General features: G+C 41.1%; 1 protein-coding gene across 7 annotated transcripts in view; it reads right to left on the bottom strand.

The window, feature by feature from the left end:
- Positions 1–17,531, bottom strand: part of prdm15 (PR domain containing 15) — a 72,156-nt gene that overhangs the window by 42,097 nt on the left and 12,528 nt on the right. For 5 of the 7 annotated variants that reach the window (XM_048540692.2, XM_048540689.2, XM_048540693.2 and 2 more), the window contains 7 exons: positions 15,247–15,289; positions 13,844–13,937; positions 11,953–12,106; positions 11,148–11,300; positions 8,997–9,096; positions 4,814–4,927; positions 377–469 (listed from right to left, as the gene is read on the bottom strand). In XM_048540692.2, coding sequence (XP_048396649.1) covers positions 377–469; positions 4,814–4,927; positions 8,997–9,096; positions 11,148–11,300; positions 11,953–12,106; positions 13,844–13,937; positions 15,247–15,283 — 745 coding nt within the window. In that variant the 5' untranslated portion in view covers positions 15,284–15,289. Of the gene's footprint in view, positions 1–376; positions 470–4,813; positions 4,928–7,594; positions 7,707–8,996; positions 9,097–11,147; positions 11,301–11,952; positions 12,107–13,843; positions 13,938–15,246; positions 15,290–17,531 lie in introns of those variants that run through there. The other 2 variants (XM_048540695.2, XM_048540696.2) reach the window with 2 other exon arrangements.

The following is a 17,531-nucleotide window of genomic DNA, read 5'->3' as shown; positions in this document are numbered from 1 at the left end:
TTTTACCACTAAGTTACCATCACAGTTAACCTCTACCATCACCACGTCCCTCAATCTCCTTTGTACGCAAAGATCTATAAAGCCCTATTTTAAAGGTACTCAACTATAAAGCATTTACAGATCCCCGAAGTAAAGTAGACAACTCTGAAGATTCACAAAGCTGAGTGAAGAAAATCTCTCCTCATCCCATTCACAAGCAGCTAACCCAGTTTTTCTGGGATTTCAATCCCATATTCTTGATATTCCCAGATGCAAGAAACCTTCCATCAGCATCCACCCTTTCTAGTTTACAATTTTGATATGTTTCAATCAGGCCACATCACCAATTCCTGGATCCAACTGCTCAGTATAGCAGGCAAAATGTAAGTGCTCTCACCTGTGAGAAGCTGAGGTTCCTGGAACACAGCCGAACAGACTTTACAAGACCACTGGTTTGGGTCCACAGCATGGACAACGCCACTCTCTTTATCTGTTATTAGAAAAAAAAGCAAAATATGAAGTGACAGAAAATATTAAACTTATAACTAAAAGGGAGTGGGGACAAGATTTGCCACAGTCATCTCACATGTAATGGATTAACAACAGTGTGGTGTATCGCATGTAACATAGTTAAACTTTGCAAGGTGAGTACTATCAGGTAGGATACCAAAGGTAAAATCCTCCACTCATTTAAGAAATGGGGAAGAATGGAGATTCTTACCGCATGGATAAGGTGGTGTATTAATTAGCCTTCTTTATTCTGTAGCACAAGGTTTTCCCTTAGATTTCTTTTAATCAACCTGTTTAGAGATGCTATTACACATCCCTGAAGTAGGTGGAATTTGAACCCAGGCCTCCTGGCTCAGATGTAGGGACATTAGCACTGCAACTCAACAGCCCTCCAGCTTTCCTATATGCTCATTTTAGCATTACTATGATAGTCACTACAGCCAATATGCATTCACTGCAAGTAGCATCCTAACACTGCCTTATGCCCAGAGACCGCTTGAATTGTAGGAGCCTCTCACATGTGGTGAACCTTGATAAGATTGTTGCTTACACCATCCTTTGTCTGCACTCTTTCAGCTGTACGGCGATGCCAGCAATAAAATCAGGACTATTCCTTCTCCTCTTGCTCCAGCAAGGAAAAGTATAGACTACCATTAGGAGATGGGACTATTTCCAATACGCAAAGTATGAACAAAAGAGTCACTTTGCAATCTACAACAATAATTCACCATTCAAGAGATGATGGCTATAAGCTCACACGCAATGCTCCTGGTATGCTAAAGTACAGAAGAAATAACACAGAAAATAGGAGCAGGAATAGACCATTCAATCCTTCCTGCCTGCGTTGCCTTTATTATGAACATGGCTGATCATACAAATCAGTGGTCTGCTCTTACTTTTCCCCCAGATCTTTGATCCCTTTAGCTCCAAGTACTATATCCAACTCCTTGTTAAAATCATGCAAAGTTCTGACCTCAACTGTTTTCATTAGTAGTGAATTCAACAGGCTCACCAATCTTTGGGAGAAGAATTTTTTACTCATCTTAGTCCTAAATGGTGTACAACATACCCTTAGAATGTGATCCCCAGACTCCCCTGCTATTGGGAATATGCTTCCTGCATCTACCCTGTCTAGTCCTGCTGGAATTTGGCAGGCTTCTAGAGATCTCCCCTCATTCTTCTGAAGACCAAGTGAGATAAGGAGATAATTTGTTCATATTAGCAATCTGAAATGAAAACCAAAAATACTGGAGAAAATCAATGGGTCAGGCAGCATCTGTGGAGACAAGAAAAAAAGTTAAGATCTCACACTTATCGATCCAATCTGCAGGAATATCGAGATGAAAAGCAACAACTTTATCATACTGTTTGAGAAGAGAGTGCCAATTGATTGGCAAGTGGACTCTGATTGGTAGAGGCATTGCCATGGAGAATGCATTAGTTGAATGATGACTGACAATTAACTGCCAAAATCAAACCAGGCCGTTGGACTTTGATTGGTCAAGATATTTTCCTGTTAACTACTTTGCTAAATTCAAACTGGCGGAATATATGTACGTGTTTTTTGCCTGTCTGTAAGGAACATGGCTTATTATATCAATGCATGTAGTTTCCCATAAAGACAAGTATACACATTGGGAGGCTGACTGAGAATCTTAAACTGGTTGTAAGTGTAATTCTTTGCATACACAGGATTAGTTAGTAAATGTTATCCAATCACAACTAAAGTTGGACACTTTTGAGTTTTGCAAATGCAGGCTGGTTGGTTATATTAGGCACACTTGCCTGTTGTAAATACTGAAGGGATATGTGGTTTGATACAATTGGTCAGTCTTTGCGGCAATATATACCAGTTTATTCATTTCTAATGATTGGAAGAATGTCTTTTTGCCTTGATGGCAACATCCTATTTGTAATGAACACCAGTTGTGTAGCTTCAGCTATTGCTTAATTTTTTTAAGGTAAATTACCATTTCAGGGTAACCTAAGGTAAACCAAGCATTTTTAGGTCAGAAAATGGCGGTCTTAGGTTTTTTCTTAAGAATCATACAGGATAGAAGAGGCCCTTCGGCCTATCAAGTCAAAACCCCACAACAAATATTCTATCACCTAGACTAGTTCCACATTCCCATACCAGGCACATAGCCTGGAATATTATGATATTGTAACAAGTACTTGGATGAGAATTTGAAGGTTGAGGTTTCCCATCTCAACCACCCTCCCAGCTTGTGCATTCCAGACCTCCACCACCTGCGAGGTTAAAAATGTTTTCCTCAAATCCCATCTGAACTTCCTGCCTTTCACTTTAAAATTATGCCCACTTGTTATTGCAGTTTGCACAATATACAGTGAGAAATGATCAGATTCATTTATTGCCATTATTGCTCAAGATGACTATGATGTATCCCATTTCAATATCAAGCTGGAAGGTGAGAAAATGGCTTGGAACCTATTTCCAAGGTTATTAGTGAGGCCAATCTTTTATGCACCTAACTAAACGAATCCCAATTTGTATACTGACAGTAATAGAGAAACCCTCCCTCGTGGCAGATTTCTCAGATTCAGCACTCTTCTGTACAGAATATAAAATGTTGTTCCCCTGAACATTGATATTCTTGCGACATGTCCTGATGCGTGCCTGACAATGCATAAGTTTTGTACTACTAAATGATTATAGGTGTTAATATTTTGAATCCAAGATAACTCCTTATTGGAACTGGAGGTAAAGAGGCCGATATAAAACCAGCATCTTAAAAGGAGAAGAGTGGAGAAGCTCACTGAAGAAATTCCAAAGTCTGGGCACTAGGCATCTGAAGGCACATCTGACAATTACAGAGCAGTTAAAATGGATTGTGCAAAAGATCAGAATTGGAGGAAATATTGCATTATAGATCCAGAGGAGTGTTTAGAGGTAGGGAGAAGAAAGATCACAGAGAAATTAGAATACAAGAACGAGGTTTTAGAATTGAGGTAGTTGGTGGACCCAGAGCAGAACAAGTCAATGGGCATTGGAGTGAAGGGTGAACAGTTTTTTGTGTGAGATAGCACTTGCAGAGAGAATGCAGCATTGGCCCAACAACCCTCTGAGACCTCAACGCACATCTATTTCTGGGCTGATTTTGATTGTTGCAGGAGTGGGTGCACTGGCTCACCTCTATATTCTGCAATTCCTTATCTAAAGCTCTCTGCTTCTTCGCTATAAGTTTCTCCTGAAGTCTTGCCCACACCCAAGATTTGGTCACCTGCTCTAACACTTCTTTATGTCGCTTGGTACAAGATCTAGATTGATAACTGATCCTGTGAAAAGTCTTGGTTACAGTTTATTACACTGAAGGTACGATGTAAATACAAATTATTACTGTTGCAGTTCTTCCAGTGATGTAGCTCACAAAAAGGTAGAAATCTCCCACCACTTTCTAGAACTGGATGCAAGTTCTTTATGTCTTTTATAACTTGGCAATATTATAATAGTCTTTGATATACAACACACAGAAGGAAAAAGAAAATGAGTAAGCCATCACTGAATTTAAATGTGACAGTCGCTAAGCAACACAAGTGCTGAGGAGTTGATTATGGATCATACCTTTCTGAGCACAGCACCACACCTGAGGTACTAAGTCGGAGTCAAGACTTTGCAGCTGATTTGTGTTGCTAGGAGTTAATTTACAATGGACCATGTTATAAGAAGAGCACAGAACCTGGGTGAGATAGTGACTCTTGAGTCAGAACATTGGTTTGACAATCAGGAAGAGTCCTGAACGACATGACTTTGAGCAATCTCCTCCCAGACACCCCTTTAAGTGGGATCAGTCAGAGGTGTCTGGTGTGGGAGATACCTGACACTGATTCTATCGGGATTTCTCTTTTGAGTCACATTACACCAACAAAATTACCGGTTCACTATCCTGCCTTTAAGTCAAGTAGACATGACTTCAAAATGGCAAAGTTAGATTTCACTTATTTAAGTTATAGTCAGTATAGCAATGGTTGTTCCACCAAGCCTGCTTCACATTAATGATGGCTGGGACATAGCTAATAGATGCTCCTCTCCCCTCTTAATGCTATCACATTTAATCTCATTCCATTGTCCAGGCCATTTTAAGACTCAAAATATTTTGGAGAATTCAGCACTGGCTTCCTCAGGCTATTAGTACAGAACCGGTTCGTCATGTGGCGTCTGTTGTCTGTTCAGTTGCTAACTGTGTTCCATATCTAAACAATTCCATCTCCTTTACTGGAGCAGCTGATCTCAGCAGTTCTATTGACTGTGAATTCAGTCTATCAGCAGAATTGCACTGCAGTGAAAAGTTACAACGCAGCTCACCTGGATTCAAGGAGACAGAGACTGTGGTATCACCACATGCTTTGTCACATAAAGATGTTACAGACTGGATCTTTGGCATAGGTTTGGAGTCATCGATTTCACACTGCCTCTCGTCTAGGGGAAAACAGAAAATACAGACACTAAGTGATGTTTTATCTACATAAGACCAGTCTCTGTTCTAGTCACATTATAACTACAATAATAGCATAATTAGCTGTCATCAATCAAATTTATCCACGTTCAGTACCAATTACAAATGTCTAAATTACTGACACGCCAGCGTAATCTGGATTCTAAGCAACGTAATAGAACATAGAACATAGAACAGTACAGCACAGAACAGGCCCTTCAGCCCACAATGTTGTGCCGACCATTGATCCTCATGTATGCACCCTCAAATTTCTGTGACCATATACATGTCCAGCAGTCTCTTAAATGTCCCCAATGACCTTGCTTCCACAACTGCTGCTGGCAACACATTCCAAGCTCTCACAACTCTCTGCGTAAAGAACCTGCCTCTGTACATTCCTTCCGACTTACAGCCTGTAGGGTCATAAAACCAAAGATTGAACCCCAGTTTATACAGATGATGGATTTGAACTTAGGTGCCGAAATTGGCATAATTATCCCAACTCCACGTTGTGTTAAGTACAATGATTGGTTAGGGCTCCTGTTCTTGATTGCCAGACAGTAACTATTACAGGTAGATATGCAGATATCTCACAAACACTGGACTGATTGCCCTTCCCATCCTACACTCCTCATCAATTCGTGTCCAGCTCACATTAGGAGTGACAACTAAGTACCAGAGGGATACTCTCTCTCCCAGCTTTTTTGGCAGATGTAGATTTTAAGCAAGTTATACTCATTGATTGTAGATGCACTGGTGGTTACCGTCTAAGTGACAACAGCAGATTCTCCAAAAGCAGGGGCAAGTGAAGAATGCATTGCTGAAATTAACTGGATTGATCCTCATCCTCCTTCATACTGAATCTTCGTTTAGCCTCAAAGCATGTGGCAATCCTGATGTAGCATCACAATCTACACTTCCTATTGGTAACAAGTGATGTGGCACACAGAAAGGGTTTATTTTCATTGAATTAGAGTTGTTGGTTGGTTGGCCGAGCTGACTGGTTTTCATGCGATTTTGTCTCCCTTCTAGGTGACATAGTCAATGCTGCATAGCTTCTATTGAAGCAGTGTTGTTCTGTCCTGCTTTGAATTTATATGGTCAGGTCTGTCATGGTGGGCAGTCTTGTTTCTGGTTTTGTACCGTAGTGGTGTGAAGGTGGGGTCTGCAGGAATCCTATGAACATAGAAGGATGTCAATTTGACTGGGACAAGGTTACAGTACTAGGACAAGCGAGACAAAGACAAGCATGAGAATTCCTGGAGGCCTGGTTTTCAACCGCCGATGCAATGAACAAACATGTTGAAATAGACCCCATCTACATACCACTATGGTACAAAACCAGAAACAAGACTGCCCACCATGACAGACTGGACCATATAAATTCAGAGCGGGACAGAACAACAGTGCTTCAAAGGAGGCTACACAGCACTGACAACATCACTTGGAAGGGAGACATTCACATAAAAACCAGACAACTCGATAAACCAACCAACAACTCCAACCACAACCCGAGCTACAGACCTTTGTGAAAACATTACAGTCATTGAATTGTTTACATGGAGGCCCTCACTTCCAGTTACCGGTGGACAGGTCTCCACACAACACAGATAGTGACAGTCAGACCAATGCAGCTAGCTTTGCAGGAGGATGACCTCAATGTAAATCATGTTGGCAGTTACCAGGACTTCAGTGTTTGTGATGCCTACCAGCAGAGCTGTTAAAGTGCTCCTTTAGGCACAGAAGGATATAGGAGACATGACTCATCACCATACAGATGGTCGGTGAGCTCTAAGGCTTAGCACACTTTGAATTTAGTCTGTGTCCTAAGGCTGTGTTTGCTCCACGCTCATTTGTAGAGTGTGCTGAATGCCCTGTGTGCTTTGGGAGAACGACTGCCCACTTCACTGTCTGCAGTAGCATCATGCAAGGTGGCCTTCTTCAAATAGAGGGGCATCTGATATCTAAGCAATCCATACGCCAGCATGATCCCACAGGAGAAACCATGTAGAATTTTACTGAACAGCAATAGGATAAATAGTCAGTGCCTACATCTGTACATTCAGAATAATTCTAAAATGGAAACAGGTCATTCATTCCAACCAGTCCATGTTGGTGTTTATCCTCCAGAGAAGCAGTGGATGAAATCTCATGGTCCATTTTTTTTGGTTGGTTCTCTTTGTCAGTGATCCGACGCCCAACTTGTTCTTGAAGACCACCTTGGTCTTTTTTCCCCACCCCACAAGAGTCAAAATCCTGGAACTCCCTCCCTTATCTACATTGTGGCTCTGACAGCACCATATAAGCTGTCGTGGTTCTGCAAGTCAGGACACCAACGCCTTCCTAAAGGCAACTGGGGCCAAGGAACGAATGTCAGTGACACTCATGTCTCAGAAAGAAAACAAAAGGGAACTCAATGTAATCCTGCTTAATCTCCATTTCATTTTATGTTTCTCTTTTCCAAGCAAACATATAAATGCTCCTTCAAAAGAACATATCTCTGCCACAATTTGAAACAGGGAATGCAAAATATCCTCTTCATGAACATTATTTACCGATTGTCAATTTGATTCTGTGATTATCAAAAATTTGCGCCCATTCAGTAACGTCTTTTCAAATCAGCAGAAACAAATTTATCCCCATTTACTCACCCAACTATAAACCATTCACATCTTGAACACACACGTCAGGTCACCTCCCTGCCCCTCAGCTCCAGTGGGTAGAAATAAAACTGCATAATTTCTCTAAATCTCAGTTCATAACTGGAACACGTCACCCTTGGCGAGATCCGTCCTTCAGAATAGAAGCTGTTAGCTTAAATACCAAATTGTTGCGGCAAGTTGCCTAGTAACAGATAGAACCTATTTTTGCTTGGAAAGTTTCCAATTTGAACACACTGGAACCCAGGCACACTGAATGGAAAGGGGATGTAGATTTCTCAAGAAAGACTTTCTCAGCTGGCACCTACTTCCAACACCAGTAACGTGACAGGCCCCAGGAGTTAACCTTATGGTTATTTCTTGTCCCATGCTATTTTAAAAAAATTATAGAATCCCTACAACACGGAAGCTGGCCATTCGGCCCACTGAGTCCACACCGACCCTCCGAAGAGCATCCTATCCAGTCCCACCAACCCCCAACCCCATCCCTATAACCCTGCATTTCCCATGGCTATTCCACCTGGCCTGTACATCCAAGGACACAATGGAGCAATTTCCCACGGCCAATCCACCTACCCTGCACATCTTTGGACTGTGGGAAGAAAGTGGATCACCCAGAGGAAACCCATGCAGACACAGGAAGAATGTGCAACCACCACACAGACAGCAGCCTCAGGTTGGAATCAAATCTGGGTCCCCAGAGGTTCTGAGGCAGCAGTGCTAACCACTGATCCATCATGTTCCCCACCCCCAATTTTATCTCGAGCAAATTGCTTCCATTTGTGGGCATCCATTTTACCCAGTTTCAGAGTCATTTTATGCAGTCCACACAACACTTTCACTGATCGCCATGAACTTGCTTCCCAGTTAATTATCAATGAGCCACGAATAGGTCCTGTTTAGAATTCATACATCAGACATTCATATCAACGACATATCACCACTGCAGACCACAATCAGGCACAGTAGTTTCTTGATCATCTTCAATTTTGTAAGATTCCTCACCTCCATAAACATTCTTGTGACTATACATTCCATCGATTGCATTGCTTTTTCATATGGTTAACCGTCCCATAATATAGCACCCAAAGGCTAAACAATAATAACAACCTATATGGGGTCCTGTGCACATTTATCAATACTTCCTCGCTTGTGTACTTGACATCTGTCTCCAACTGCAAAAACAGGTTCCTTTGTTTAACTCTTTTAATTAATTGGGGCTGATGCATTTTAGTGATTTGCAAATCTGGACAGTGGTCTGCTACTTCACACCATCAAAATCTTAGCAGTTAAATTATAAGAAAGGAGAAGCAGGGAAGTCAGAGAAGAATAACACCCAAGATTGCTCCAGGGTCCAAGCCCCAGTCCCAGCCACCATCTTCCCATTTCTTACCTTTCACAGGATTCGCTGCTTGTTTGAGCATTAATTTACCCATTTTCTTTGCGTAGAACACAGCATACCAGACACGTAGCTCTGTACCAGGCTGAATATCCTGTGATGGAGGAAAAAAATGGCCTGAAAACATGTAGGCAAATCCATACCAATCCCAATAGCTCCCAGTATAAATGGATTTCCTCTTCAATAAGTTAAACAGTCTTAGACCTCTTTTACTTTTTCACCAGTTATAGAAAACACACATTAAACCCTCATTCATCAAGGTTCTGAAACTAGGAAGTACAAATTCCTCTGGTCGAAAGAATCTGCTGCAATTTTCTCCAGTTCCTAGTTCACTTAAACCAGATTTATCACAGTCCTGCTCGAATAATCCTGGGTTCAGAATCCAGAAGACAAACCATCCAAATCACCTTCAGCTGCATGAGCAATGACAATCCGGTCAATAATGATGCAAAGGACGAAGAAAACATCACTAAATAACACATTTTCACGAAGCAAAAGAAACTTCTATATTCTAGGAAGGCACAGCTATCATTGCAGGTCTGGTAAACTATCTCTTCTGCTACCAGAGAGGAACAAGACACGTCATTGTTCCCTCACCTCAACAGAGTTTTGCTCCAGATCATACCTCCAACTCACTTTACCTCCAAGCAGTTGGAGTTCGCCATCTCATTTTTTATTCTGTATTCTCACTCTTTTCCTTTAACACCCTCCCTCATCCCAGACTCCCCGCCTCAATACAAATTCTGGATCACTTGTCCTATTCTCGATGTCTCAGTGCATCTGATTATGCACCGGTGAGGTGGTCTGGGAAGTTTTACGGAGGTAAAGGCACGACAAAAACATAGATTGTTGTAAAGTGTTGATGTGAGCTCCTGACTCCATCTATGCTCATTCATGAATAATGGCACAGGACCATCACCATTGCCTTTGGAATCATCTGCCATTAAGGAACCAGTGTCACTCAGAAAAGTGGGGAGACACACAGTTGTGAATATAACAAAACAGAAACAGGTCATTCAGTCTATCAGATCTGCCCCAGATTTCCTTTCAAACTACATATCAACTCAGTCCTCTGTTTTATCCTTAAAATCTTTAACATTACCCTTTCATTTCAAGCTATTATTTAAACTCTCTTCCAATGACTCACATTATTACTGACTTATGTATGAACATAACATTGCTAATCTCTGTTAACTCTTAATTGAGTTTTAAATTAGCACCCTTGTGTTACTGTTTTACAAAATGCATAACTGTTTATATTATCCAATCACCTATCAGCTTCTTATTCTTACAGACTTCTGTCACCTCACTCCACAATATTCTTAGCACTAATGGGAAAAAAATTCTGACTTCACAAGTCTCAATAAAGCACCTCAAATGAAGAGACAAACCAGACAACACTGCCTGGTTCATCAAGCTTATTCTAAAAGGCCATGCAGCAATGAGGAATTATGACCATCTTTCTCATTAGTCAGTCATACCACCTTCTGGAAGAAGCAAATGAGAAGTATTTGAAAAACCCTTGGTCAAGTGGGGATGGTAGACAAAAGTTCTCTCTGTGCCCCTGAGGAACGACTCAATGAAACTTTTTCTTGCTGTGCACCCATTTTAATGTTTCAGACTGTTTAAACCCAGCCTAGAAATTTGTGGGATGAGAGTTGTCTGCAGGGTAAGTTTTAGTACATGATGGAGTGGGAGTGAAGAGAGAGACAGAGGTTAAGCATGGTGGGAGGTGACGAAAAGGCAGAAATGGTGATGAAAAGAAATAATCTCCTATCTATTTTTGCTGCTGCAGCAATCAGCCTCAGAGAGGTATCCATTAGGCTATGCCCACCAATAACATAAATATACAAGCATTTTGAAGGGGCCTTGCACCTGCCAGAAAGGATTCTGAGCCCCATGATAACCACTGCTGTCTCAAAGTTCGTGACCCCAGAATCTTATCTCATGACCAGAATGGGGACATGACGCTCAGTTCGGCAAGCTTGCCCCAAGGCAATCACGGCTGATGATAAGGGACCAACCAAACATCCCACTTATATCCCTTGTTGATGCAGAAAGCACATCTGATCCCACCACAACCTTCCACTTTCATTCAAGAGTTTCAGAGCGTATGGATGCCTGGATCGTTGGTTGACTCTGTACCTGCAGAGTGTTGAAGTAAATGTCATGGCTGTGTTGATAGGCCGTGAGATTTTGATGGTGAAAATCTGTCGCTGGTCTCACAAATATCATCCAATTGCAGTCCTCTTCATTTGTGGTGTCAAAATAAACATCAGGTCCATCCTTCTGGAAAACCTGGTACATAAAATTTAGCTGACAGAGAGGTTGTAACAGGTACAGCTCTCAAAATAGCTTATATGCAAGAGATTACATTACAAATCCCCTGACCTTGGCTGTACCCATCAACAAGGTCAGAGCAGAAAGAGACAGAGGACTTGTTCATTTGTTAATGAAGGGGAAAGGAATTGCTAAAGTAAGCAAAATTATCTGGAGACTGTTTCAACATGTCTTTAGATTGTCAATGATTTAATACAGAGCCTGTTTCCTCATTTATAGAATAAACCACAAAGTCCTGAACCCGCTTCCAGGTCAATATTCACCTTTAAAAAGACAAAAAAATCATCTAGGCATTATTTTATTATTGTTCATGGGAGCTTGCTGTACAGAAATTGGCTCTGCACTTCCATCAAAACAGTGCCTTTGTTTCATGAAATAATTTAAAATCAGCTCTAAAGCACTTTAGGATATCTTGAGCTAAGATCAGGAATGGCACCATGTAAATGCAAGTTATTACTTTATTCAAGGCTCTAGGGGAAAGACTGCCTCACCACAGCAAGTGTTAGCAAGCTCATTGCAGGTCAGGACTTAAACCCAGGAGCGGACAGGGTGAACAGCACCATAACTAAAGGATTAGTGGCACAGAATAAATGTGAAAAGTTCAACCCACCTTCAGACTAAACATAGCTTCTTTTTCCAGTTGGGAAACTCTTTTGGCTTCAAACGGTCCAAACTGTGTACGTTTTACCAGGGAAGATAATGCAAAGACTCCTTCACTTCCATCTTCCAGTTGTCTAATCTCCAAACTAGATGGTAGGGAGGACCTAGACAATATAAAAACATCCAAATTTTCAGAAAATCAGACTTCACACCACTAACCAGAAAAGTAAAGCTTGGTGATAATCTGATTTTGAATATACAAATGACAATCAATTATGAACATGACTAGGCCATTTGGCCCATTGAAGCTGCCCTGCCAGTTGTTAAGAAAATGGCTGAACTGATTCTGGCCTCAACGTTACTTTTCTGTCCATCCCTTGTACATTTTGACTTCTTTCAGTCAAAAATCTATCTACTGTTCTCCAAAATATATTCCTTCTTTGAACAGCTTCTAGTTTAATTATGTCCTTTCTGACATAAGGAGATCAATACTTAACACAGTACTCAAGACATGCTCTCACCATGGCATGTAAACCTCCCTAGTTTTACATTTTATTCATTTTGCAATAAACAACAAATGTTATCAGTATATTTATAAATCAATCTGCACTTCTTCAGCATGACAGATTCTGAAGTGGTTAGTTGACTTTAGCTGGAGGAAACCACATGGGCACATTCATCTGGCAGAAGATAATCATCCTATTCTACCAACTCAACTAAATTAGACTCTTGCTAATCTGCAGAGGGAGCTCAACCAACCTCAAGGTGGCTGAAGATATTGTCAAGCAGGAAATGGATGTTATCACTCTCACACTAATCTTAACACCTCCTCTGCTGCATTCTCATGAGGTTTCAAATTAAACACAGAGAGTTGAAACATTACCTTGATTTACCATGTAAATGGTCTGTTCTTCCTTTAATGATCAGATAAGTGCTGAAATAGCCTTGCTCAACAGAAACTATATTCAGTATACTTTAACCATTTATCCTATTGGCGCAAAGAAATTTAAAAAGTCCAGCTGGATCAAGAGTTACCAGGTTTTCAAAAGGCAGCCAAGAAGAACTCTACATATTCTGTTCTCAATTTTTTTTTCTTATTCTCAGAGCACATGGGCATCACTGGCAAGGTCAGCATTTATTGCCTATCCCCAACTGCTCTTGAGTTGCGTGGCCCGTTTGACCAACATGGAGGGTACCCGGAAATTAACTGCATTGCTTTGGGTCTGGAATCACATACAAACTAGACCGGATAAGGAAGGCAGATTTCCTGCCCAACACAGAAGAGGCATTAAGGAACCAGATGGGTTTTTAAGACAATGATAGTTGTCAAGGTTACCATCAACATTATTGAGCATATGACCATTACTGACTTTAAATGTCAGATCTGATTAATTGAATTTTAAGTTTAATCAGCGGTTGTAGTGGGATTTGAACCATGACTCCAGAATATTAGCCTGGATTACCAGTTCAGTATCAGTACCACTGTATCACCATCTCCCAGATGGTTGCCTCAGGATTTGCTAAATTCCTAAGGCGCTACCATATTGCCATGATCTGAAACAAGACAGAATGAAAGACTAGGACAAAGCAGAGATGGGATTACATAATAAGAACAGAAGAACTAGGAGCAGGAGTAGGCCATCAGCCCCTTAAGCCTGCCCCACCATTTAATAAGATAATGGCTGATCTTTCTGAGACTTCAATCCACTTACCTGCCCGCTCACCATTATCCTTAATTCCTTTACTGTTCACTTGATTGGACTAACTGGGACATTTGACTTATGGCAATCCCAACTCGCAGGTTATAATACAGCAGAAATAGGGGGATAGAAAATTGTCATTGGTTTTAAAAATAATGTTTGCAATTTCTTTTCCAATTTACAACTGCCTTTGCTCCTTACCGAGCCCGGCTCAAAACGAAAGAGTCGCTGACTGTCACCAATGGACCAAGTTCAGGACACTCTGAGTCATGGTACTCCCCACAGTCATCGCACCCTGCAAATAAAAGGAGAGATGATCCCTTCTGAGTATTCATTCTTCCAATCACTGAAGTATTTAATGTCGCCAAAAATATTGGATCAGACAGGATACCTAATTCACATACAGCAATATCAGATCAAATGCAGGAGTGACATACTAACTGTATAACTTGTCAGTGGAATAATCAGGAGCAAGTTGTCAACAGCTTAGGACAAATGATCGCCTATCAGCAGCCATCACTTTCTCACTGTATACAGTACATTTTAGCTGAAACGTATCATTTCATAGAAGCAAAATACTGGAAATATGAAATAAGAAAGTTGTTGGAAAAACTCAACAAGTCTGCGTCAGGAGGAACAGAATTAACATTTTCAGTTGAAACTGAGATTACTTCTCACCAAATAACTTCCAATGACAGCAGCCAATATAGGTGGAGCTGAGGAAGCAACATAAATGTGCATTTATATTGTACCACTCCTGACCTCAGGATGTCTCAACAGCAGATAAAAGTGCTCCTGAAGTATCAGCTCAGCACTGGAAGCACAGTGGCTAAATTGCTCACAGCAAGCTCTTCAGAACTCCAATGAAGATTAATTTGACTTGAAACATTATGCTTCCCTCTCCACAGATGTTGCCAGGTCTGCTGACTTTTCCTATGCTCTCTGTTTCTATTCAGGTTTCCAGTATCTGCAGTCCTTTGCTTTTACTGTAGGAGCTGGATGACATTGGTAAAAACTAGTTCCCTGCAAGACTCTTACACAGCAAAGGGACAGTGAGAACCAGTTCACCAACAAACTTCTCCTGGTGTCATTTGTTTTCTGATAATTTTCCCATTTGATTAACATGAGAGGCATTTTTTTTTAATAAGAGAGTGGTCTGTGAGCAGCCAGAGGAAGTGATGGATACAAGTACAGGTACAACATTTAAAAGACATTTGGATAAGTTCACGAATAGGAAAGGTTTAGAGGGGTATGGACCAAGCGCAGGCAGGTGGAACTCGTTTAGTTTGGGAACATGGTCAGTGTGGACTGGTTGAACTGAAGGCTCTGTTTCCGTGCTGTATGATTCTATGATTCTATCCAGAAATGCAGGAGGCCTACATCAGAGAATGTGTGGCTCCCGCACCCAGTGTGCTCAGAGCAAGTGTGGGTGGCCGTATAAACAAAGTAATTCACTTGCTCATCCACTAAATTGCAGTTTTTGTGTACAGATTATTCCAAACCTATTTGCCAGACATTCCAGGAACAAAACCTTAACAGGTTCTGAAATCAACTGGGACAACAATAATTTTTGCACACTCATCCACAAATGTTTGAATACTTACAGACAAACAATTTCCCATCTGTTCCATCGCCTGCCATCTGGATCTATGAGAATAAAGAAAACAATCCATGAACATGGGAGTTAATCGAGGTAGTATTTTAATTTCAAACTTGCGTGTGTTTAACATGTAGGAGCACAAGTTGACTACTGGATCTATCACGTCTCCTCCGCCATTCAATGAGATAATACCTGATTTAATCCTCAACTCCACCTTCTTGTCTTTTCCACATGGCCCTTGATTCTGTAACTGAATATACATCTGTCTGTCTTGGCCTTCAATACAGTTAATTATCGAACCAGATTCAACAACCCGTCAAGGTGAAGAATGCCACAGATTCACTACCCTCGGGAGAAGAAATTCCTCCTCATCTCTGTTTTAAATGGATACAGTCCCATACTCAGATTATAATCTCTGGACCTAGGCTTTCCCACAAGTGGGTCAATAAACACTCTGCACCTATCAGGCCTCTTAAGAATCTTAAGTACTTCAAGAAAATCTCCTAAATTCCAATGAATACAAGCACAACCTACTGAACTCTCCTCATAAGACAATCGTGCCATAACCAGGCTCACCAGGTTGATCTATCACTGGAATGCCTCCAAAGCTGATATATTTTCCCTTCAATAAGGGGGCCAAAATTGTTTACAGCATTACAGTTGTGGTCTAACTGGTACTTTGTATAGTTTTAGCAAGGTCTACTCCATTCCATTTGAATTAAAGACCGACAGTCCATTTGACTTCCCTATTAGAACTTTTATACTAGCTTTTTGTGATTCCTGCATGAGGAGCCCCAAATCTCTCTGTGCTGCAACTTTCAGCAGTCTCTCCCTATTAAAATAATATTAATCTCTTCTATTTCTTCCTGCCAAAATGCATAACCTGACATTTTCCCACATCACATTCCACCTGCTGACATTTTGCCCACTCACTTAACCTGTCTCAATTCCTCTGCAGAATTTCTGTGCCATCACCACCTGCCTTCCCACCTATTTTTGTTTTATCTGAAAGCTTGACTATAGTACAATCGCTTTCCTCATTCAAGTTATTAATATATGTCATAAGTAATGGTGGCCCCCAACTCTGATCCTTGTGGCACTCCACTCAATACAGATTTCCATCCTGAAAATCCCCCATTTACCCAAGCTCTGCCAAATATTAGTATTCGATCCTCTATCCATGCTAGTATACTACATTCAGCACCTTGAGCTCATATCTTATCACGTACCGTTCTGTGTGCTTCCTTAACAAACACCTGTTATAAATCCAAATATATTACATCTACTGGTTCCCCTTTATCTATCATGTTTGCTACCTCCTCAAAGAACTGTAATAAATTTGTTATGTGTGACTTCCCCTTCATGAAACCACGTTGCCTCAACTTGGTATTATATATTTCTAAGTGCTTTATTGTTACATCCTTATAGACTTTAACATTTTCCCAATGACAGATGTTAAGCTAACAGGCTTTCTTGTCTCCTCGTCTTTTTGAACAAAGGTGTTACATCATCAGATTTCAAATCATAGGGAACCCTACCGTGGAAACAGGCTATTCAGCCCATTAAGTCCACTTTGACCCTACAAAAAGCATCCCAACCAAAACCAGCACCTGCTCCCATCTCTGTTTTCCCATGGGTCATCCGCCTAACCCACACATCCCTGGAAACTATGGGCAATTTAGCACAGCCAGTCCACCTGACATCTTTGGGCTGTAAAAAGAAACCGGAGCACCCGGAGGAAACCCACACAGAAACGGGGAGAACGTGCAAACTCCACACAGTCGGTTGCTTGTGGGTGGAATTGAACCTGGATCCCTAGCACTAACCACTAAGCCACCGTGTCACCCAAAACCAAGGTGGAGAATGGGGGCAACGACCCCATTACTTCTCACATGCTAAGCCAGTGCTCTACCATTTGAGTTAATTCCTCAAGACAAATCTTCTGGGATTCTTCCAGAATTTAAAGGATTCTTAAAAGATGACTATCAGTGCATGCACTATCTCTATAGCCACTTCCTTTAAAATCCAAGGATATAACCCATCAGCTTCAGAGGACTTATCAGTCTTTAGTCCCATTAGTTTCCCCAAATACTTTTGCTCTAAGTGACTGTTACTTTGTTTAGCTTCCTGAATATTTAGTATTCCTGGAATGCCATTAATGCCCTCTACAATGAAGATTGATGCAGAGTATTTATTCATCCCGAGATCTGCGCATTGCCAGAACATGCAGGGACTGTGTATAAAATACAGGCACAGTTCAACAGACTACCTGTGACACTATGCTCAATC

This window comes from Stegostoma tigrinum, chromosome 12, assembly GCF_030684315.1.
Source record: "Stegostoma tigrinum isolate sSteTig4 chromosome 12, sSteTig4.hap1, whole genome shotgun sequence".
Lineage (NCBI taxonomy): Eukaryota > Metazoa > Chordata > Chondrichthyes > Orectolobiformes > Stegostomatidae > Stegostoma > Stegostoma tigrinum.
This window is presented reverse-complemented; position numbering and strand designations above follow the sequence as displayed.